General features: G+C 37.0%; 1 protein-coding gene across 5 annotated transcripts in view; it reads left to right on the top strand.

Moving 5' to 3' along the window:
• Positions 1–24,093, top strand: part of Unc80 (unc-80 homolog, NALCN channel complex subunit) — a 187,185-nt gene that overhangs the window by 28,451 nt on the left and 134,641 nt on the right. For 2 of the 5 annotated variants that reach the window (XM_058585194.1, XM_046462896.2), the window contains exons 8-19: positions 493–754; positions 1,914–2,048; positions 3,568–3,784; positions 4,450–4,590; positions 5,608–5,876; positions 6,909–7,277; positions 11,253–11,399; positions 15,347–15,494; positions 16,890–17,038; positions 18,669–18,835; positions 19,531–19,629; positions 23,468–23,676. In XM_058585194.1, coding sequence (XP_058441177.1) covers positions 493–754; positions 1,914–2,048; positions 3,568–3,784; positions 4,450–4,590; positions 5,608–5,876; positions 6,909–7,277; positions 11,253–11,399; positions 15,347–15,494; positions 16,890–17,038; positions 18,669–18,835; positions 19,531–19,629; positions 23,468–23,676 — 2,312 coding nt within the window. Of the gene's footprint in view, positions 1–492; positions 755–1,913; positions 2,049–3,567; positions 3,785–4,449; positions 4,591–5,607; positions 5,877–6,908; positions 7,278–11,252; positions 11,400–15,346; positions 15,495–16,889; positions 17,039–18,668; positions 18,836–19,530; positions 19,630–23,467; positions 23,683–24,093 lie in introns of all 5 variants that reach the window. The other 3 variants (XM_046462897.2, XM_058585193.1, XM_046462898.2) reach the window with 2 other exon arrangements.

Raw genomic sequence — 24,093 nt, 5'->3', positions numbered from 1 at the left:
GTGTAGTAGACAGGACAAACATCATTCCTGTTTCTACCGGAGTTAAACCTCATAGCTTAGCAGAAAAGAAACATCTTGACACAAACTATTTCTATAGCTCTGACTCTCATCATTACCTACCACCCAAATTACTCACCAACTAACTAATCACTTATGAATTCTCCCTCTCCAAACTCATGATTTTTAAAAATCTGAACAACATTTGCAAGCATTGTTCTAGTGGAAATGCTGATTTACTTTCCTGCCCCAACCTCAACTTTGCCTGGCTAATTTCTACCCATTCTTCAAAACTCTTTCAATGTATGTTTCAAAGAAATGGTTAGCAAAAGCAAAATGAGTAAAACCAGTTAGGATTTTCAAACAAATCAAACAACAGATAAACAAATGAATAAATGAAAAAATGAGAAAAGTAGAGCTATAAGCCATGTCACGCTGCCCCCTTGGAAGGCTTGACTGCCAGGGTAATTGTCTTCTTTCCACTTTGGGGAGCAGGGCCTCTCTGGTGATACCTCCATGCCAAAGATCCCGCTATGCCACCTACTTTGATGTTGCTGTTCTCCGCTGCCTACTCCAGCCCCACTGGTCTGAAGAAGGCACCCAGTGGTCTCTGATGTACTATCTACAAAGGCTGCGGCATATGTTGGAAGAGAAACCAGAGAAGGCTCCAGAGCCAGATATTCCTCTCCTGCCCAGACCCAGGAGTAGCTCAATGGTGGCGGCAGCACCCTCACTAGTGAACACTCACAAAACCCAAGTAAGACACTCTGTCCATTGTAATTTGAACTGACAACGCTGGCCATACCATGCTCTCTCTTTCTTCTGTGCATCCAGTGCTGTCTGATTGGTGGATTCCTCGGTTATCATTATCCTTTCCCTTCCATCTTTCATTGCTGGACTTTTTTGCTGTTGTTTAGTTCTTGTTTACCATTAAAAGAAGTGCATCTCTTACACATGCTATGGTAGTGTAAGTCTTAGTTTATCCAGAATGGTGAAAATGAGGTCTTCTGAGTAGTCAAAGTAGGTAATAAAGACTTCTGACACGTCATCTGTCAGTTACCAATATCATAAAATATGGGACACCACCATTTTACTGATTTGGCATAATTCAAAAATTTTCAGTATTTCAGTATCATCATTAGAAATATTGTTTATTGATATATAGTCTTGCTATTTATTATAAATGTCTGGAGAAATAAACTGAGTGTATACTAATGTGGTGACATCCCCATGAAAATTGCTTTCTGATGAACAACTGCCTAATATAAGTTGAATCTTGTTCTTCCTCTCTTTCTCATCAACATTGTATGTTGAAAATATAGAGAAAAACCTGACTTTCAGGGTTTTACAGTTTTGGGGCTTAAAATTCTTTTCTGCATATTGTGAAGATATACATAAGCAATATCAGAGTGGAAAAGAAATATGCTCTGCTTTATTAGTAGTATTCTGTCCAAAGTAATAATTTCCTTTAATGAATTTTTAAATAGAAAAATATTTAATTTTTTTTTTAGTTGTAGATAGACACAATACCTTTATTTAATTTATTTTTTAAGGTGGTCCTGAGGATTGAACCCAGTGCCTCACACATACAAGACAAATACTCTACCAATTAAGCTACAATCCCAGCCCCTGGAAAAATTATATTTTTAACTAAAAAAGAAAAAGAGATATCTATTTTCTATTTTCTCTGGGGTTACATGGCCTCAGTGCTGAAAATTACAAACAGAAGTTAGTATGAAATACTTCTTTGAGGTTGTAGAATTTTGGATTTTGAAAGTCCAGACATGCAAGTTAGATACTTCATAGATATCAAAACAGTAGGTGTATTCCTATTAAAAAATGTGATATATCAGTAACAAAATACTTGGATAACAGCCATACATTCTTGATCATTGTCTATTTTATTGCATGTTAAGGATCTCACCATGAAGTGTAATGAAGAAGAAAAATCTCTTAGCCCTGAGGCCTTTTCCAAGGTTTCATTGACCAATCTGCGAAGGTCTGCAGTACCAGATCTTTCTTCAGACCTGGGCATGAACATTTTTAAAAAGGTGAGTAGGATCATTTATACCTTTTGATATTTTAGTAATTAAATTCAGTGGGGCATGAGGTACTTCTTTCTAATTATGTTACAGTATGGGGTGGTTACAACACTGACTATGACATAGCATAACCCTATAGGCCTTTGTAAGTCTCTCTATTAGTATGAGTGTGCTTCCTACTCTCAGAGTTCCACAGGGTTGTGGGAAGCTCAGTCCTGATAATGCATTGCGGTAGTAGAGGTAGTTGTAGTAGTAATCTGATAACTTACATTTGTGTGGTCCAACTCATTTCATCAAGTATTTTATATAAAGAGTTTTCACATAATCCAACGAAATTCTTTATTCTACCTGTTTTCCAGAGAAGAATTTGACCCTTAGAAACTAGATAGTTCACCAAAGAGTGAACCCAAATCTGAAAGTAGATCTTTAGCTAAATACTTCTATGCTCTCCTGAACCCATCAGACTGTCTCTTTTTTTAAATAAATATATGGCACTAATTGCATAGAAAATAATATGTATAGATTCACAGGTACATGTGTGTGTGTATACACACACACGCACACACACATAAGTAAGAGTCTTTTTATCTTTGATTTTGAAAATAATTTGCTTTTAAAATTATTAACTGAATTATGTCCATGAATAATATAACACATATTAACTAATCTATGAGTCCAGCTTGTCATGACTGCATTCATTAAAAATGAAACCATAGGCAATGGCCATCATTTTTTAAAAACCAGTCCTCATTTAAGAGGAAAAAAAAAGAGATTTTTCAATCTTGGCTGCATATAGAAGTTTTAAGGAGCTTTTATAAAAAAGATAAGTGCCTAGACCACATCCCAGACCAATTATATCAGAATTGCTAAAGATAGGCTCAGGCGCTGGTATATGAGACAAGTTATCTAGACAATTCTAAACTCCTAATTACACTTGATCTTGAGCTATTTTGTAGGAATGATGGGTTTGTATCAATGTTTCCTCTGGATCATCTTTGACTATATCCTGTGAGCAGTTGCACATATTCGAAGTTGGTTGACCAAAATAATGAATTTCAGTTTTGAAAAAGGGACAGCCTGGTCCAAGTGACCAGGAATCCTATATTCTAATCCAGTGATTCTCAAATTTTAGTGTACATTAGAATCACTTATGAGGCATGTTGAAACACATTGCTAGACCTCACCTTTTGAGTTTCTGATGCAATACGTCTGGGGATGCATTGGAGAAAGTGCCTTTCAAGCAGGTTCCCACATGATGCTGATGCTGCTGGTCCAGGGATCAGACTTTGAGAACACTCCTCTAATCCACCAATCAGAAAGACCTGTGAAATGTGTGGCCCTTTGCTTAGTTTCTTTTTCTCTTTTAACAAATTAGGGAAATTTCACCCGTTTCTGTTGGATGACATCCAATGACTTCCTGGATTCCCTATGCTTGTGTTTTACTACTCAAGGATATGGAGCCCTTTGAGAAGTAAACTACAACCTTTCCTTTGCCCTGTGCCTGACTATTCATATCTTACCATTGCAGTTCAAGAGCCGTAAAGAAGACCGAGAGAGGAAAGGGTCCATTCCATTCCACCACACCGGGAAGAGGAGGCCCCGAAGAATGGGTGTGCCATTCCTGCTTCATGAGGACCACCTGGATGTGTCCCCCACTCGTAGCACATTCTCCTTTGGAAGTTTCTCTGGGCTTGGAGAAGACAGGCGAGGCATCGAAAAAGGAGGCTGGCCAACCACCATTTTAGGTGATCACAAAAGACCTTTTGAAGTAGGGCAGAGCTTGAGTGACCTATTTAGGAATCTTGACCTGTGGCTCCCTGGAAAGTCTGGGTCTTTCTTGGACAATTAATTCAGCCAAGAAATTTGGTCCTAACTGAAGGTTCCCCAGTAACTGAAATAATGCTGTATTTTCACAGCCAAACAAATGCAAATAAGTAATTACGTAAGAATTCTGTGTAATTAGCCAGGTTAAAGGCCCTATTTCTTAGATTCAGAAACATGGCCCTAGAGGGTTCTGTGCCTTAACTTTCATTGGTTAATCTAAAGACAGACCTTTATTTAACTCTGTTATTTAATAAAGGAATAAGTGAAGCAAAGGAAAAATTTTTTTCTGTTTGGGATGGCATATTAAGACAGCCAGCTTAAAACCAGGAGCTGACAGTTAGCAGGTCCACAACAGATGGTTTCTGACATTTGGCTTAGATTGGGGCTGACCTTATCATAGGCAGTTCCATCAATCATATTGACCTTGACTATACCCCAGGCAAGTTCAATTCTTGCTATTTTGGCTGGGCCTTCTGCTATTCCTAATACCCCCTCACTCTCACTGCTGTCTGTAGGAAAGACAAAAATCTCAGCAGAGAACCTTTCAGATTTTAAAAAACCCTTGTGATGCTCTTGTCCACTTCAGGGAAGCTGACGCGGCGGGGCAGTTCAGATGCAGCTACTGAGATGGAGAGCCTGAGCGCCAGGCACTCCCACTCCCACCACACTCTGGTGAGCGACCTGCCTGACCCCTCCAACAGCCACGGAGAAAACACAGTCAAGGAAGGTAGGTCCCAGGCAGGGCTGGGGGCAGGAGTTTAGGTTTCTTAGTCTCTCTGCTTACCGCAGGTTCCATTTTCATTGTATTCCACTTACTTATGTTCTTTGAAAACTTCCATTCTTGTGTTATCACTTGGTAATTTAATGTTTAGTCATTCTTAGTGAAGAGCCGTTTGACTAGACTGAGACCACCAGACCTTTAGAGGAAGAGCAAAGATGAGCCACTCATCTCAAAAGATCACAGACCCATAGGGCTAAAGGTCATCTTGCAAAGCATTTAGTGCTTTAGTTTCCTCTGTGACATGCTTCGGAAGGATTACACCTTCCGTGGGAAGAAAGTCATTGCCTTCCAGGGCCACTAATGTCTTTTCACACAGATTCTCTTTCAGAGAAGTGATTTATGGGCTTTACACAAATTGAATGTGTTTCTGGATGGAATCTAAGGCAGGCTCTTTTTCTTTACTCTTAACAGAATAATTTATTCTTGTTCTTATTCTTATGCTCTCATAGGAACACAAATTTAATCCCTCTTTTCTTTGAACTGTACTTCAAGTATCTATTCTTCGTTATAAATTTACATTCTATTACTTTAACCAGAGAAGAAAAATTCCATCTTGTTTTTTTTTGTAATACACCAGATCAAAATAAGATATTTAACTTCCATAACTTATGGGAAAATAGTTCAGTTAAACTAGTTTTTGTTAATATGGTTTGTCATCTAACAGTGTGTAAAATCTACCTGTTACGATCAAGTGAACTAAGTCAGCATTAACAAAAGGTAAATCCTAGCTTCAGCTAAAGGAAGCCAGTTGCAATTTAGTTTTTCTATAGCCTCCATCAATATTACTTGGACTTACAGCTTCAGGAGTTCCATGGGAGTTCAGGATAGATTTGAGACTGTAAGTCATATATCTACAAAAGCTACAGCCCTGATCATGGTCATAATTTAAATAATAGCATAACTATCTAACTGATGTAGCAGGTGAATATGAGGAAAACTAAGATGTTTCTTTTGTATCATTAGTGCGATCCCAGATCTCCACTATCACAGTAGCAACCTTCAATACCACATTGGCATCATTCAACGTAGGCTACGCAGACTTTTTCAACGAGCATATGAGGAAGCTCTGCAACCAAGTGCCTATCCCAGAGATGCCTCACGAACCTCTGGCCTGTGCTAACCTGCCTCGCAGCCTCACAGACTCCTGCATCAATTACAGCTACCTGGAGGACACAGAGCATATCGATGGGACCAACAACTTTGTCCACAAGAATGGCATGCTTGATCTTTCCGTAAGGAACAAGAAGTTTTCTTATGAAGGCCAGAAAGATATTGATTCTTTAAATCCAATATTCACAAGATTGGGTAAAAGGGCATAGAGATTCTTAGAAGTATTGAATCTTAAAATGAAAAAACTACCCACATAAAAAAATTCTTAAATGTGGCAACCATCATAGATGAACCTTTTGTTTTTCCCTAGGCATTACATTATATTTGATCTGATCTAAGAATATGTTTATAATTCTAAAAACTTAGTGAATCCTAAACATAAATATATATTTGTGTGTTTTCTAAACCTCTTTTTTTCCCAGAAAAAGAGTAAGAAGCTCATTTATTTCATTTGGTTATATAAGCAACAAGACTACAAACCTCCTGTGTAGTCATAAAAAATGAATGGAAGTCCTTAAACTATTTAGACTTGCATTCTGAAGAATGCTTTCCTTGAGTATAGTTATTAGCAAATGAAAGGGTTGCTATATTTTATAATTATGTTTCACAAACATTATTATTGCACATCAGGGAACCTGGCCTAGCAAATAATTTAAAATATTAAAATCAATAAAGGGGCATAATTTAAAAATGCAGATATTATACATTTGAAGTTGAAGGGTAAATAATGATACAATTGTGAATAAGCAAGTATTGCTTTATTATGAGCATAAATATGTTATTCTTCTTTATTCATTATTTGTGGAAAGTGAAAAGAATTGAAACACCCTGATTTTAAATATCAGTTATACAAGTTTCCACTTGAGTAATTAGTGTCCCATTAATTCACTATGCTTCAATATCCCCATTAACTGTACATATCATGGGAAGTTTGGAGAGACTTAACTGAGAAAATACATGATTTTAATTCTCTGGGTGATATAAAGTCTATATTAAGCATGTATACAAGGTCCCCATGCAGCTTAGATAAGAAAATCTGAAAATTGTCTGATTTATGCACATAGCACAGAAGAAGAATAACTAGTTAAACAGAATAACTAAATCTATTTAGGAAGAGGTAACTTAATTGTCCTGTTTATCTTTGTCCTCTGCAGGTGGTTCTGAAGGCTGTTTATCTTGTCCTTAACCATGACATCAGCTCTCGCATCTGTGATGTGGCACTAAACATTGTGGAATGCTTGCTTCAACTTGGTGTAGTACCATGTGTAGAAAAGAACAGAAAGAAGAGTGAAAACAAGGAAAATGAGACTGTGGAAAAGAGACCAAGTGAAGGAACTTTCCAGTTCAAAGGAGTATCTGGAAGTTCTACCTGTGGATTTGGGGGCCCTTCCATTAGTGGAGCTGGAGATGGTGGAGGAGAAGAAGGAGGAGGTGGTGATGGAGGAGGTGGAGGAGGTGATGGAGGAGGAGGTGGAGGAGGTGGAGGAGGCCCTTATGAGAAGAATGATAAGAATCAAGAGAAGGTATGACTGAACCACCTTCTGTGTCCTCATGAAATATTGCTCTGAATTTCTTCCCAATGCTGGCTTGCTAGCAATTTATTGACTCAGAGCAGCAACTAATCACTAGAGTAAGAAAGTACTGAATGTAGAAATATCTTAATTAGGTTTTTAGCAGGCATGAGTAGAAACAGATTGAACAGTGTTCTGAATCCACACATATCGTCCGTCATTTATGCTTTGTTAGAATGAATTTTCTGGTTAGGTTATTTCTGCAATAGAACACCTCAGATGCATTCCATTTCCATAATTCTCAGTGGGCCACTAAGGATGGATAGCCTCTTTCTTGAGACGTTCGTGGTATAAATTGAGTAGTATCTTAGTCCACTCATGCTGCAATAAGAAAATACTATAGTTTGGATGGCCTAGTCAACAGAAATTTACTCCTCACAGTTCTAAAGGTTGGGAAGTCCAAGGTCAAGTTGCCAGCTGGGTGGGTTTAATGTGAGGCCTTTTGCTTGACTTGTAGGTGACCACCATTGCTGTGTGCTCACACAGCCTCCACTTTGTGCATGTGCAGGAAGACAGCCTAATCGCTTTGGACCCAGGTCCCAGTGTCTGACCTTATTTAATTTTAATTAATTCCCAAGGGCCCATCTGCAAATATAATCAGATTAGAGTTTAAGATTTCAATATACAGATTTCAGGAGGACACAAATACCCAGTCCATAAGAAGCAGTGTGGACTTTCTAAATAAAGTATTTATATAACATATTTTTGGCAGACAACTTTAGCCATAGTTAAGGGGAAAGCAAGAGAAGAATGGTGCTTGATTAGTTGGTTGATTTATTTGATATTGGTTTGGCATGGCAACAACTATTCTAGCCTCAGTTCCCTTGTGTCTCAGTGTGTCACCTCCCAGAGGGTTTTGCCTTCCTATTATTGATTGTTCCTGAATTTCTTTCCCTCTGCCTTGGCAAAACCTCGATATGAACTCTGCATTTAACAACAAGAATTCATTTTTTCCTTCTTGAGTTTCAAATACAAATTACCACAGCTTAAATTCACATAACTCACACTGATTTGAGGTTGTAGCTGGAATGTGCTGTTCAGAAATTGAAACCAACAAGAGATTTGAATCTCTAACAGGTAAGAATCGCATATCATGTCAAGTGTTTACAAGTGAAAGATTATACTAGAGTTTTAACATCTACAGACATAATATGAACTATAAATTGTCCATTTTTATCCATAGGGTGTTAATTTTTTACATCCAAATGAGGATTGCAGAAATTATAAAAATTTCTTCTTTCTTTCTACTCCCACCTACTACATAATTAATGCACATTTATCGTCTGTGTTTCTTTATTTCGTGGCTTACTTTTATCTTCCCAATATTCATGATTTATCTTCCCAATATTCTGATCCAAATATTCCTGCTTCAATATTCTTGGATTCCTTAGCCTTATCTTTAGGATTTTCTTCTTCTGCCTTAATCATAGAGTATACCTAGATATTATTTTAGATACTATAGCTTGGTGCTATAAATGTTATTTTGACCAAAATTATCACTTTTGATCAGTATGGATGATTTTAAAAAGAGATAATGTGGTCTCTAAAAGAGCAACCAAGATTCAATTGTTTTGTAGTTAGTTTTCAAAATGATATTCTTTTTAGGACAAAGAATTTATAAAATAAAATGTGATGCTAGGTCAAGTGGCTTGTGTTTATGATTCATAAAGGTCTGTTCTTCCCTAAAAACATCTTTTCTTTTCAGTGGAATCAGAAAGTTTATCTAATTTTTCAGCCCCACTAATATCAGAAACATGGGAAATTGATTAAGACAGAAAGGAAGATCTAATTTCTATTTCCATTTTGGCCACTAGCTTATACTGAGAAGTTGAAATATTATTTAGTACTCTGGTTTCTGCCTGTAGTTTGATACATCTTTCTGAATATCCTCTATGAAAGAAACTTAAATCCCAAGGACACCTGAAGGTCTAAAGAATAAAAAACTAAATCCATCCTTACAAAGGGTTTTCAGGGTTAGAGAATTTTTAAAGGGACATATAATAATTTAAAAATATATGTAAACCAATCTTCCAAATAAGCCCTTGCTTGGGGTGATCTTTTCTGAGACACTACTATATGACTCTGTTGTCCACATATTGTCCAAAAAATCTTGACTGTGGGAACTGGTGAGGAATGAAATCCAGTACAAGCTCTGCTCACAGAGCTTCACATCCAAGCACTGCATCCACCCAGAGGCTTGGCTATTTCCAACTCATCCACCAAGAGAGGCGTGTTTCTAATTTGCATAAAGGTGCCTCATACAATAGCAGTGTCCTAGACCTAGAAATAATAGTTAACATTTGTTTTGCTATTATTATGGACATTACATATTTTTACTTTTTTGACTTATGAGATTATTATATTATTGCTATTTTGTAGGACACTGAGTAGTTTGCCCAAAGTTATACAATTATCAAATCTTGCAGGGAAGATTTCATCCAAACTAAAAATGACATCTTAATTGTAAATATATCTGGAGCTGAGATGACTCTTCAAAGCAGTTCTTAGGTGAAGCAAGGAGTGCCTTTACCACTCTTCTGCCACTGACCTGTCATTGGACGTAGTCTGTCTCCTGGAAAACACTGTAAAGTTGGTTGGTTGGCGGAGGCAGCTCTCCAGCAGAGGCAGTCAGCTGAGGATTTTCAGCCATCAACACTTCCAACAACTCAGAGAATGAATGTTTTATTCCTGACGGGAGAAATTCTGGGGTCCAGCACTGCATTCACTACATGAGTTTATGGATAAGTTTATGGATAAGAAAAGGAGGGCCAACTACATAGCATGGGGGGGGGAGTATCTACACTATCACATCAAGGCAGATAATAATTTCTGTATAAATCCCTAGCCCTTTCTTTTACACCCTACCTCCATTGGAGTATTCTTTCTATGTGTAGCCCAAAAGTTTATCTGTCAACCTGTTCATGTAACTAACATGAAAATCCCTTATGTTGTTGAGCAGTGGTCACCATTATATCATTTGCTTTACACAGCAAACCTGTGAAGTAGGAAGGGCAGTTATTAGGGTGCTTAATTCACAGGTGAGGAAACAAAAAAGGGGTTAGTTAACTTATCTAATGTTACACGCGATTAAGGACCAGGAGCTGGAATCCCAAGTCCTCAATGAATGTGCTTACTCTAAATGTAGCTAGGATGATAGAGGCAGGTTGCTGCTTCCCAAAGGTAATGACTCCCCCACACTGGGCTCAGCATCATCCCTTAGCAACAGCGTCCTTATGCTTCTTTGGAAATGATTCAAGGAAGTTCCTTTTTTGGACATCATGTTCTCCACTCACAGTAAGGATTAAAGAGACAAAAAAGTGGATGAAAATGATTTTCATTATTCATCTCAGGAGGGCTCCCAATTGACCCTCAAGGGGAGAATCAATCTGAATGCTTATAAAGTTCTGCATATTCTTGCTTTTCTTATGCATGTGAATTATAATATAGTGAAACAATTGGAAAAAATCCTTCAAAAATAGCAGAAATTGCCAAGTTCTAGACTTTGACCAGTTGAAGAAATTCAGCAGTAATCCTTACCTGGTGGTATTATCAGAAGACTGCTCATGAGGGTAGTTTCTAAGGAAATTCATTGGCCTTCATTGCTGATGATCCCCACCTGCCACCCCGGTAGCCGTTCCAATAGGCTGTCAAGGGTATGAAGGATATCTTCCAAGAAAAAGGTCTGTGTTCATGTTCTAGCACCAGAGGCTATTCAAAATGCATAAATTATTTTCTTTTAATTCATGAAATAGATTTTAGAAAAGTGAGTTTGTTTGTTAAACCCTGAACAATTCTATTTCTCAAATTGCAGGTGCTTATTGTAAAACGTACAGACTTTATTTAATTGTAAAATGGAATCTTCGTAGCAATAGTGGTTCAGTGGCAAAGTAAGTAGACTTCTTTTTGTTTCTTGATCATGGGTACCAGGATGAAAGTACACCTGTAAGCAACCATAGGCTTGCTCTCACCATGCTCATCAAAATAGTGAAGTCTTTGGGATGTGCCTATGGTTGCGGAGAAGGACACCGAGGGATCTCCGGAGATCGTCTGAGACACCAGGTATTCCGAGAGAATGTAAGAGAATTAAAGTAGATTCCATTTCCTCTCCCTCTTCCCTCCCTCCAGTTGAGGAATGAGTCCTTTGACAATGAGGGTCAGTGTTCCCTGAAAAATATTGTATTTTATAGGGCATTTTAATGGTATCTTGGGATGGGAGAAATCCAACAAGATATCTCGACAACTAAAACTGGCTTAGGAAAGTTTAATTGGGAAAACACTTCTGCCTCCTACCTAGAGCAGACCAACAAACCAATTGGTGCAAGATGATTGGAATGTGTGAATTTCAGTTTGGAAGAACTTTGCACAGATGAATACATTTAGCAAGCTTCTGATGACCTGCGACAAATGATTTTTAATCATCTGTCTGGCTACTATAAAAGCATATTTCATATTAGAGAAAGGGGTCAAAGTTGAGACTCAGTTTGTTGTTCTTATTTAGATATGGAAAATGGCCCTTATTGGGACAAAACAGGACTGTAAAAGTAGCCAGTTGTTTTCTGGCTGCTTTGCTTCAAAATGAACCTCGACTTCTACATATTTGAGATCATTTCCCTTTGAACTGTGTGAAACTTGAAACTCTGCCCTTGGGCTTGCCATGTGTAATTCCGTAATGGAACATTACAGCTCATTTTCAGTGAGCTCTCCTGATTGTGCCTTGTTCATTCTGACTTGACCAATGATCCATCTTCACAGCAAGCCTGAGCTGGGGCAGTTGCCTCACATGTGAATTGAAATTCTAAGAAAATATTCTTTTCACAAAAAAGAAAGAAAAAAAAGATTGGATGCAAATCTGAGTCCAGAAAACCCTTTGGCATATCTTGGCAGAGTTTTAGGATAATGTCAAAATCTAATGCTGGACCAGTGTTCCTTGGCGTTAGGTTTTGTCATGAGGTGTTCACATAGTATTGGCATGCTGAATTCTTGCTTAATGTATCTTCTATCACCTATCTATTTATCCATTTTTTTAAAAAAAAATATTCTGTTATGCTGTGTTATTTTAGTTTAATGTGTATATGGGAAGTAACAACCAAGATAATTAATTTGAAACGTGAACATCTTGACCAAGATCTGGATTTTTGAGGTTAAAGTGAGAAAAAAATTTAAAACAATAACTAGTAAGCCATTAGAAAGCTTATATTGCCTCCATATTTGCACATACTTATGTGATTCTTTGATTTTTAATTCTATCACAGCATGAGTAAAACCCTTCAGGGTTAAATAAACCACATTACTTCTCATGCTAAGACCAATTTCATGAAATTAAATGCTAAAACATACTAAGTGTCATTCTCTAATATAAACTGCCTTGGACAACTGTGTCCTGTCTCTCTGGATTAACAGAAAGCAGGACTAACTGAATCAGAAAAGAAGCTTTGTTACTTCTTGTCTGCCATGCTTTTCTCTCTCCAGGTATTGAATGCTTCTATGAGGCATTCAGACTGTTCCCTATCTGGCTTTTCAACTTGATTTATGGGGCAATTCTTCCATTATTTTGTAGATTTATGCTATACTCATTATAGAGATCATATGTGCTTACCCATGTTCACTAAACACATTGTCCAAAAGATACAAAATTTGAGAAAATTTCCCTGGGAAATATGTGGATCAAGAAGTTAGATATTTCTGAATTTCTCTACCATTGGAATTCCAGCTGTTACTTTTCCCCCCAAAGCAATAAGTCCTTACTGAGAAGTTACCTAACTTTTAAAAAGTTAAGAATACTTTCACTTTTTCTCAGGTTAGATACTCTATAGTTTTTTTTTCTCTTTGTATTGTGAGTTATTTTTCTTTTGTAAAAACAGAAGACTATTGTAATGTTATTTATTGAAGTGCCTAGCAATTCCATCACATGATTCCTTGATACCTTTTAGATTATTAATTTGATCATTAGCTGATAGTCCCAAGTTATTGAAAGGAATTCATTCTCTATCAGTTTTACATCATTTGAAGAAATTTAGTCTGTTCATTCACAATCAAAATATTTAAGGCTTGGGAATCTTATTCTTGCTTAAACTTCCCACTGAACTCAGGAAGACCATATAGACAGTCTAAGGGCCACCAAATTGTAGATTTGAAATTATGCCTTTTGGGTGTGTTTTGTAGAGAATGGGGAACACTTGAACTTTAGGATTTTACAATCTAGGATTTTTTAAAAGCACTTTGTAATTAATATAATGAAGAGCTTCTCAAATTCTTAAAGGAATGATAATTAAATTCTTCATGAAGAACATTTTACCTAAGTGTTTTGTAAACTTCATTTTAGAACAAGTAGCATGTATTTTATATAAATAAAATAAACTAAAAATAAATGAGCCTATTTGAGATCTGGCAACTAATAAACTCTCTGGGAATAAAAAGACCTAATTTCAAATCTTCTAGGACAGTGTAAAGAGAGGATGAAAAAAAAATACCAAACCATCTGACTAGGATACAGATGGAGCGATTATAACAAGGTCATACCAAGAAGTCTGTAGCTAAATCCAAGTTTCATTCTTTTATACTCTGTTTTTTCCTCTCAAAATTTTTAAGTATATTTCCCTGAATCTTGATTTGTCAAAATGGTAATGTGATTTAAATTTCCTTCTGGGTTACCACAAAGAACCCACCATTCTGATTCTCAGTAATTGCCTCCCTAATCTAACTTCCATTCCTATACCGGATTGTGTAAAATCCTCCATCCTCAATTAAGGCAGTCCTCCCCCAGCTGCCCTTTCTTTCTAGATGCTTAGCTCTTTCCCCTCATCCTAAAGATTTCTGCCATTTTCCCATTTCATTCCATTGCTGTGGACATTCTCGTATCTCTTTTGTTCAGATGAAGTCTTCTTCAACATACTAATTTGATTTCTATTACCAATCATCTTAAATCCTTTTTGGCAGTGGGTGGTATCTAAATATATTTCCTCAAAAACATCACTCTTAATGACAGTACTGTATCATGGGAGAAATAACTACTGGGAGGTACGATGACCCTGACTTCCAGTTTTGAATCTGCTGTAGAATTTGTAGTTTCAACATAGATAAAGTCCTTGACTTCTTTGTGTCTCAACTGTAATAAAGAGATACTTGGTGAATCATAAAGGTGGAGCAAAAGTCAAATTTGATGCACTTACATTGCAAGAAATGCTTTTTAAGTAGCAAAGCTCCTCATAAATAGGTTTTTTCTTTTGGATAGGAGTTTTCTTTTTAACCCCTAATGCTTCCAGGCAATATCAGATCATTCTGTCTGCTGACCTTCAACAGTTAATGATTGTGTCTTCTTTGGTTTTAATGCTGAGAATTGTTCCCTTTTCCTTTGCCAGGTGGCAAAATTATTTGCTGGACCATAAGAAACACACAGCTATTGTGAATAGCAGGACCTAGTCAGTTGTCACTTGTTTTCCCATCTATGAGGTCAACTTCTATTGAAATACCATATTTTCACATTCAAATGCAGACATATAAATAAACAAATTGGATTTTGTTTTTCACCTGTTAGTGTTTCAAGAATTTTTTTCCTCCGGGCCATGTAGGAACACACCGGACACTCACTTCCTACTCCTCTTGCCTCACTTCCTGTATTAAATCTACTTAATTTCAATGTGTTGGACATGGCAGTGGCATGCTTCTTCCCATTGCATAAAGACTTTGAGTTTTTCTAAGTGTGCATTGTTAATTCTATCACTTACCTAAATTTTACACATTGAGTTATTTTCATTAAGATCTTAAAGCCTTGATCTTAGTGTAAATACTGAACTCCCCCTGGGATCAGCATTAGACTTTGGCTTTGGGTTTTTCCCCTTGCACTGCCCAGTCTGTCTCTGCCTACTTCTTATTCAGACAGGAGGAGCTGGTAGGATTGGCTGGCACCAGAAAGTAGGGATGGATGGAAGTCTTTGCCTTCTGAAGGCTTCTGTCTCAGGTTAACGACATCTGTAGCTTAAGCTGGTACTTGTGACTTTTTCACTTCTCTTCCTTCATTGCAGGCCCAGCACTGCCTCACTAAGCTATACAAGCTAGATAAGATGCAATTCCGACAAACCATGAGGGACTATGTGAACAAGGACTCTCTGAATAATGTAGTGGACTTCTTGCATGCTTTGCTAGGATTTTGTATGGAGCCGGTCACTGACAGTAAGTAAAGCTGTACCTGAGTTCTAGGAGAAATCGCTGCAAGATGAAGCAGGTAGTGTTTCAGGGGCACACTAAATTTGTGGGAATAAGATTAAGAGAAAAAAGGTACATGTGCATGTGTGTGTGTGTGTTTGTGTGTGTGTATGTGTTTGTTTGTGTATGTGTGTGTATGTGTTTGTGTGTGTGTGTGTGTGTGTGTGTGTAAGAATATATAAACAAGAGAAGCTTGCATATAATCTTTGATGACAGATTTTATCCTCAGAGGATAACTCACCTCAGTGAGCAGGAATTTGCTAAAGCATTTGGCATCCTCACCTTAGCCATCTTTATCCTACCTCTCTTCATACTCCTGGTCTCAGATGACCTGCTCTTTTATAGCAACTGAGGCAACAATCAAGAGACAGGGAACATATGTGCTAGTTCAATAAATATGAAATGAATACCTATTATGTGTCAGACACGGTGCTTGGCAATTTTTTTTCACACAACAAAACAGGAAAAATAAAAAACCAAAAACATGGTCATAGTAAACACAATAATAACGCAACTTTGACATACACATATACACATACATATAGACTTACTTTTTAAAAACCAAGCAAATGGATCCATACATAGACCTACAACCTATTTTATAGCTTCATGATTTTAAGAAAACTTCAATATAGAGACCTAAGTTAAAGGGCAAAATCAATGAATTCCAGTTGCACTCATAATAAACTGAATATCTCCACTACCATTTGAATACAAATGCACCAGTGAACTGAAAGTTATGCATGATGCCTGAGTTAAGTAAAACACACATTTTGGTTAAAGTCTGGGAAGAAATAATACCTTAATATAGGCTACAATTGCTTATATCATATATAAATGATTGTTGGTTAATTTAGAATGAAGACATTTGATGGATTTAGAAGTACTTTTCCTGGTTGTATCCCAGACTTTATTATTTTATTATCACATTAAAAGACATAAAGATCTCAACTACCATCCTCACTTCATTGTTTTTCAAACTTGTAATATGCTTGGCTGAAAACAGTTCTGATAACAAACTATTCCTGGTGTTCTATAAAGGAACACAGCAAAGGAAAGGGGATCAGTTGTGGGCTTTAGGTTTTGAGTCAGTTTTAAATAAGCAACCACTTTTTAAGAAATCAATCAAAATGCTTCACAAATGCAGTTGTACATGTCATAGAAGTGAATGTAAAGGAGGTTCTGATTCTTTTATTTCCAAGTTTGCATAGAGATTATTGAACCAGAAGTAGCTTGAAGGCTTAGTGCCTGGATTTTGTGTAGCCCTTCTCTATTTCCTGGGTGCTGAGTATTTCCTTGCCCCTCTCAATTTTGCGGAGCTTCATGGAAATATTGCCTTTAACTTGTGCCTTTGCCTTCCAGACAAGGCTGGGTTTGGAAATAACTTCACCACAGTGGACAACAAATCCTCCGCCCAAAACGTGGAAGGCATTATCGTCAGTGCCATGTTTAAATCCCTCATCACCCGCTGTGCCTCCACCACACACGAACTGCACAGTCCTGAGAATCTGGTGAGAAGCTCTCCTCTCCTTCCCACGGAGCTGTCAGCCTCTGCTCTGAGAAAATTGCTCACATCGTGGCCATGAGGAAGAGATGTTGAAGTCTTAATGCTGAGATATCATTTCCTTGAATGTTCCCAGTAAATCACAGTGGGGCCTTATCCATGCTTGCTTCTCCTTGTTCCTCCTTACCTTATTATCTCATTTGCAGATTGACGTATTTTCATTGTTCATCTCAAAGGTTGTAGTGTCTGGTGAAATTGTTGCAAGGTATTTTGAGTCCTTCAAAAGAAGGTGCAAGAGCACAGTTTATTGGTTCATGAAATCTAAAAGATGATATACCAAGCATTACTTAAAACCATACTTACTTTAAAAATTAATGCAAACATGCTACTGAAATTTGTTTTGTTTTCTTTAATTGAGCCCTGTGATATTTTAGATCACATTAGATCTCCCTAAAGGAGAGTGTTAATTAAATCACTTAAGCCACTAGTAGTGTAGAGAGGAGGAGAATCAGGCTATAAAAGGTTAGTATTTGACTCCTCCCAGGGCCAGTCAAATACTGGAGGCTACCCAGATCTCAATTATTAGTCTACAGCTATTATTTCATATGGTGCTCTCCACTGCATGCTTGGATTTGTGCATTGTCTGTTGTTTGGAACTCTTGTTTTTGCGGGGGTCTTGCACCTTCCATAAAGGAGCTACTAAAGAGCAGAGTGAAGGGCATAGGGCCCTGATACCCACAAGCCCCAAGGATACATGCTCTTTCTATTATCCTCAAGGTTCCTGCCTTCTGCATTCCTAAAAATCACAGGTATAAATTTTCCACCAGTGTTAGGTTTATAAAAGCAAAAGCTATCAAAGTGTGTGTGTGTTATTTTTTTAAACACCTCTGCAACCTGCTTTCCCATGAACTTTCCTAAAGCAAAGAATACAGTAACTACATTTTAAAGAAGGAAGAGAGAGGTAGGAAATGTTGGTGGTGGTGCAAAGCTTAATATCTTAATAAAAATCTTGTATATGTTTTTAAAAGTTGATTTATCAATATCTGAGTTTTAATTAAACTCAAAATTTGAGTTCTAATAGTATTGAATTCAGAGTCAAGTTCACACTCAAAGTGGCTACAACATACATATTATTTGATTAATGTGTCCAACAAAATTTACCATGTTTTGGTTAATCAGGCTTTGTTAGAAGTATCTAGAGAACATAAACATTTTGTCATAATCAGAAAATTTAAAGAAGCAGAGCAGGGACTGAAATCTCTAAACAAATTCTGACTACCTTTTATTTGCAGGCATCTCTTTGGATCTCTTTAAAGTTGAGAGACAAAAAGCTTATAAATCCAATGACTAAAAATATAAATTGATGTCTTTCTAATAATACAGCCAACCTCCTGAATATGCATCTTGCTTAGTAACCATGCTTTTTCATGCTAAGAATGACTGGCAAGGTCCTTGGTAAGGTTCCAAAGGAGCAATGCTGAGGGAATATACTGTGAGTTTCAACAGTGGTAATTATCTTTCTTTATCACTCCAGTGCTTGTCTAAACCTAAGGAATTGCCTTCTCCCTCTCTTTCTATGAAAACTAATCATACCACTGTCTTTCTTTCCCCCAAACTCTCTTCTTGTTTTCAAACAGGGATTATATTGTGACATCCGTCAGCTGGTCCAGTTCATCAAAGAAGCTCATGGTAATGTCTTCAGGAGAGTGGCTCTTAGTGCTTTGCTTGACAGTGCTGAGAAGTTAGCACCAGGGAAAAAAGTAGAAGAGAATGAACAGGAACCTAAGCCTGCAGGCAGTAAAAGGTTGGCACTGGATTTCTCTGAATAAGGGTGTTTGCTTGTGTGAGTAGAATATTGTCTTCAGTTGTACTGTCCATATGCTCTGGATGTGGCAGATCTTCAATGCAGGGGTGGTAATAAGTTCTATCACTGATGTGGTTGAGCTGTGGCTTGGAAAAGGGATGAGTTACTATTAAATATATTGCCACCTATATGAGAATTAGAGTTCACTTGTTTCCACACTTTCATATACTTGAACTTCACTTCATAAGTTTTAACTATATGGTAAAATATCTATGTATGTTTTAGACTTTTATACATGGCTAGAAAGGAAAAGCGATTATTGAGACTTTATCACCATATCAGTAAGTGATACTCTAAATGTGGCAAAAGACATATTGCTATGTATCGGTATGTAGTTTATCCTACTAGTAAACGTACATTTGTTTTATGCCTATTGTATACTAAATACCATTTACAAAGATTAAAAGAAACTCCTAAACTTAAAATCCTGCTTTCAGTTAATGACCGTTTGCAATAATACTGGTATTGGTAAGCAATAAGGCAGAATGAGGTCATAAATTCTATATAACACAAACTCATGGTGACACAAGTATGTAGCATGTGTATAACAGATGTTTTGCTTCATAGAAGGTCTGAAGTATTAAGAGGTGGTGTCTTGTTCTGTTGTGATTGTTGAAATGTGCCCATCTGCATAGGTCAGAGGCGGGAAGCATTGTGGATAAAGGCCAGGTGTCCTCGGCCCCTGAGGAATGTCGCAGTTTCATGTCTGGTCGCCCCTCACAGACTCCAGAGCAGTAAGTAGCATGTTATCATTCCCAATGCAGAGGTTTAGGCACTTCACACTGGAAGAAATTCTGTTTTCTAAACTGCTGTTTGATTTGTTTTTTTTTTTTTTTTTGGGGGGGAGGTGTTGGTTTGTTTTTCATTTCCTTTGAAACTAGCCTCTTTTCTGTCCTACACTTTTTATTTCCAATGCTACTAATTTCTCCAGGCGAGGTCAAATAACCAGGCTTGTGCCTAGAGAAAGCCTCCCTAATTGCCTTTTCCATCTCGTTCCTTCCCACTTCTGACTTTCATGCACACTGCTACTGATACATCTTTTAAAATAGCATGTATATCAAGTGGGGTGACAGTGTCATCCGCTTTCATGCTTAAAATCACTTGCGATTTTTTCTTTTTAATGCATGAGTGGCTGTCAATGTGCTCAACAAAGCTTTTGCTCAGTTTTAGCTGAAATATAGGTTCTACTCCATTGCACTGAGGTCCTCCCCTAAGATTCATTCCAACATCAGCTGCTCTTCACTGTTCATAATGGCAAAAACAAAAGCATCTTTAAATTTATGCCCCCAGGAAATGTAAGGGTTACTGTAAACATTGATTATATAGCCAACTTCTATGCAAGACACATTTGTTTTCATTTTTCTTTATTTGCCCACAATATTTTTTAAATGTACATCATTTTATATTCATCATTTTGTTTTTCTAACCCTTGTTCAGTATTAAGTAGTTGTTTTTCCAGTAATTCTATAGAATATCCTAGGTATTATGTTATCCTTTCTCCACAGTCAAGTAAATCAAAGGTAAGAAACAAATAACCACCTAATAGGAATTTAGTAATCCCTAAACAGCAAATAAAATCTTCAAGTACCAAAGTCTGCACAGTTGTTGTAGTACTTCAAAATTGGACTGCCCCTATTGGTAGATAAACGTAAGAAGAAGGTAGATCAAATTCACAGGTTCAGGGACCATGTGAATTATTGCTTACCATTGTCACCCCAGAACCAAGATGGAGCTTGGCCCATGAGAGGCATTTAATATATATTTTAAGAATGAATGATTCAATTGATCAATGAAAGGGCAGAATTCATCATACAATCATTAAGATTTTGATCTCTTAATTTCCTTTCTCAAAATTAAGTTTTAGTTTCTTTTAAGAAAACCCTTAAGGACATGGTAAAAACCCAAATATAAACTCTGTCAGGGGGAAAAATGAATATGAATGAGATGTTCCATGGATGAATATCTAGTTTATAATACTTATCCATAGAAAATCTGCCCCAAAGCGGACAGAAGATTTTTGTCCCCAAATAACACCCATAACTATTGAGCTAATCTGATCAATGAGAATGATCTAAAAGGTAAATTGGATTTTAAAAATAATCACATTTAGATGTGAGTACAGTTTTTAGATTCCAAAATATTCTCTTTGTTCCGTGTTCCTTTGTAAATACCACCCAATTTCTCAGCATTTAAAACATGTCTGTTCTTTCTTCTTGAATGAAGACACATGTTTTAATATGCCTCTACATAAACATTTCACTTTGGAGGAATGTCATAAAATATTAAGTGTGGAATTTGTCCATGACTCAAGGTGGCCCAGGAGTGAGCATGCCAGACTTCCTCTGTTTAGCTGGGGAAAATGTGAGCGCTTACTTGGAAGATCCTGACTCCTCCTCCATCCTCTGTTTCTCTTTTCTTATCAATCCTTCTTGTCCAGACTCATCTTCTTCTTCCTTAAATAATAGTCTCATTAACTGATTAGTACAGAAAGTGGATTTTATGTGCCTATATTTTTCTGAACAAAGCTGATGTAGCATTTTCTTGAGAAGGTTGACAAATGACAGCCTCCCTGGATGTTCTCCCACTCAGACCATGTAGTGACACACTCATCGTTGTACCCCCATCCTCCCAAAATACAACAGTAGCCAAGAGGTCCAATTCTAAAAAAACAGTTTAAATGTATACCATATTTGATAAACAGAATATAAGAGTTTAGAATAAGAATTTAAAAGTATTTAGTATGCTGATGACATTTGGAAAGATAAAATCTGAATTTTCATGTAAATAGTTCCAGAAAATGAATGCTTTACAATATTGTCAAAGTTGAGGTTAATTGGGGACTCAGCCTCAAAGCTTATAAGCAAATAATTATTAAAAACCCCATAAATAAATTTCATCATGTTATTAGAATTTTTCTATAACCTTTTCTTTCTGAACTACTAAAGTAATATATGCTGCTTATGCTGACAGATGTGGAAAACACAAAAAAGCATCAAGAAAAAGTAGTTTAAGGGTTGAGGTTGTGGCTCAGAGGTAGAGCGCTCGCCTTGCATGAGGCACTGGGTTCGATCCTTAGCACCACATAAAATAAAATATTGTGTCCACCTATAATTAAAAAATAAATATTAAAAAAAGAAAAAAAGTAACTTAAAATCAAAATACCACCAAATAAAGATAACAAAATTTTTGGTGTATTACATTGGGTATGTTTTTGAGTGTGTTTACACACAAACTCATACCCAGATGTATATTATCCTGTTATTTTTTCTATTTACAATTTTATGCTTTTAGTTATCAGTTATGATATATTAATTTTTAAATCAAGCACTTTGTGGTTATAATAATTAGAAAAACAATCTTTGGAGAAAATAAAAAATTTCAGTTAATTTATTAAGGAATTCATGTAAGAATAACTTTAATGATAATGAGTGCATTGTCCTAGTTTTTTAAATTCAAACTCATAATTTTACATTATGAAGGTGTTTTCATGGATAAGCCATTCAGTAACTGCCTTTGAACTTCACAAGGTATCACATACATTGCCCATAGCAGTAATCTTCTAAATTAAGATTTTAATGACTAAAGAGAATATCACAATATGGAAGTCTCGTAATTTATTCAACTGTCTCTCTACAGCTAATCATTTATATTGTTTCCACTTTTTAAATGTTGACCAATAGTGTATCTTCAACTAAGTATGCTGTTCCATTATTTCCTTGGGATTACTTCCTGGAAACTGAATTTCTCTGTCAAAGGTGTGGATATAGGTTTTGAAAAGCATATTACCAAGTTATCTTCCAGAAATATGTAGCCATTCTTACCTTACCACTGGCAGTATATGATAGTAACCATAACTTTCTCTCCCCTACCCCTATTCTATGCCAATTTGGTAAGTGAAAATAGAAATTTCATTTCAGCTGGCTTTATTATTATTATTATTATTATTATTATTATTATTATTATTATTCCTGCTGAGATTAAACTCTGCATATTATTGGCCACTTGCCCTAATCAAAAATCTCCTTGCAGATGTCCTACTGAGTTGGGCTTATTTTTTACTTTTAAACTCCACCTATGTCTTTTTGACTTATTGATAGTAGGATGATGTATCCCCTGGGTATGGTGATCACACTTTCTTCATTTGTTCACTCAATCATATAAATATATTTTGTGAGTTCAACTAGTGTCAGGTGTAAGGATTGGGGAGTGAGGAACCATACTGCAGAAGCCCCAGGGAGTTTAAAAAGCTAAATGTTTACTGACATTTTAAGTGCTTCTTCTATTATGACTCACACTGCAGGTGAATACCTGCAATAATATTTAGTCTTTTTTATTAAGGTTAGAAGAAAATGACCACCTCCACCTGATAGCTGAGACATGACTGTTTTCAAGAAGAGCTCAGAGTCAACCTTGGGCCTCCTCCCATTCTGACTCCCACTCTTCCCACACCCAGCCTGTCAAAGATCTTTCTGCATAATTTGCCTAAATATCATCAGCAAGAGGTTGAAAGTAATTTAGGAGAATTTCACATGCGCTGTCAGGCATTTAACCCTATCCTCTGCTTGCTTACAGCGATGAACAAATGCAAGGGGGCAACCTGGGGCGGAAAGATTTCTGGCGCAAGATGTTCAAATCCCAGAGTGCAGCAAGTGACACCAGCAGCCAGTCTGAGCAGGACACCTCGGAATGCACCACTGCCCACTCAGGGAACACCTCAGACAGGCGCGCCCGCTCAAGGTCCCGCAGAATTTCCCTCCGGAAGAAGCTTAAACTCCCCATAGGTAAAAGTATGTCTGTATTTACTTATGGATTCTCTTGTTACCTACCGTGTCATCAAATCAACTTACCATCAAAACAGAGCAGTGCATGATGGCGTACAGAAAAGGAAAGGTGTCAGCTCCCAAGGCCCAGGCTTATTGCTTCATCCACTCATTCACCAAATCACTCTTAGGTTTCTGCAGTTATTTTTCAAGTCCCTACTATGTGCCTATACTGTATGCAAACACTATTTTGGGTATCAGCAATTAGATAGTAAGCAAAACACACATTCCTCTGACTGCTGAACTTGCTATCAGACAAGAGCCCCTGTCACTAAAGCAGATAATGATTCAATTATGAATTTTGTGAAGAAAATATACATGGCACTAGGAAAGCCTGCAGCAATGAGACCTGACCTAAATGAAGAGAGGAGGCAGGAG

The sequence above is a fragment of the Marmota monax genome, unplaced genomic scaffold (assembly GCF_021218885.2).
Source record: "Marmota monax isolate L192 unplaced genomic scaffold, Marmota_monax_Labrador192_F-V1.1 WCK01_AAM20220418_F8-fsc00136, whole genome shotgun sequence".
Lineage (NCBI taxonomy): Eukaryota > Metazoa > Chordata > Mammalia > Rodentia > Sciuridae > Marmota > Marmota monax.
The sequence above is the reverse complement of the archived record's forward strand: the minus strand, read 5'-3'. Positions and strand labels throughout refer to the sequence as shown.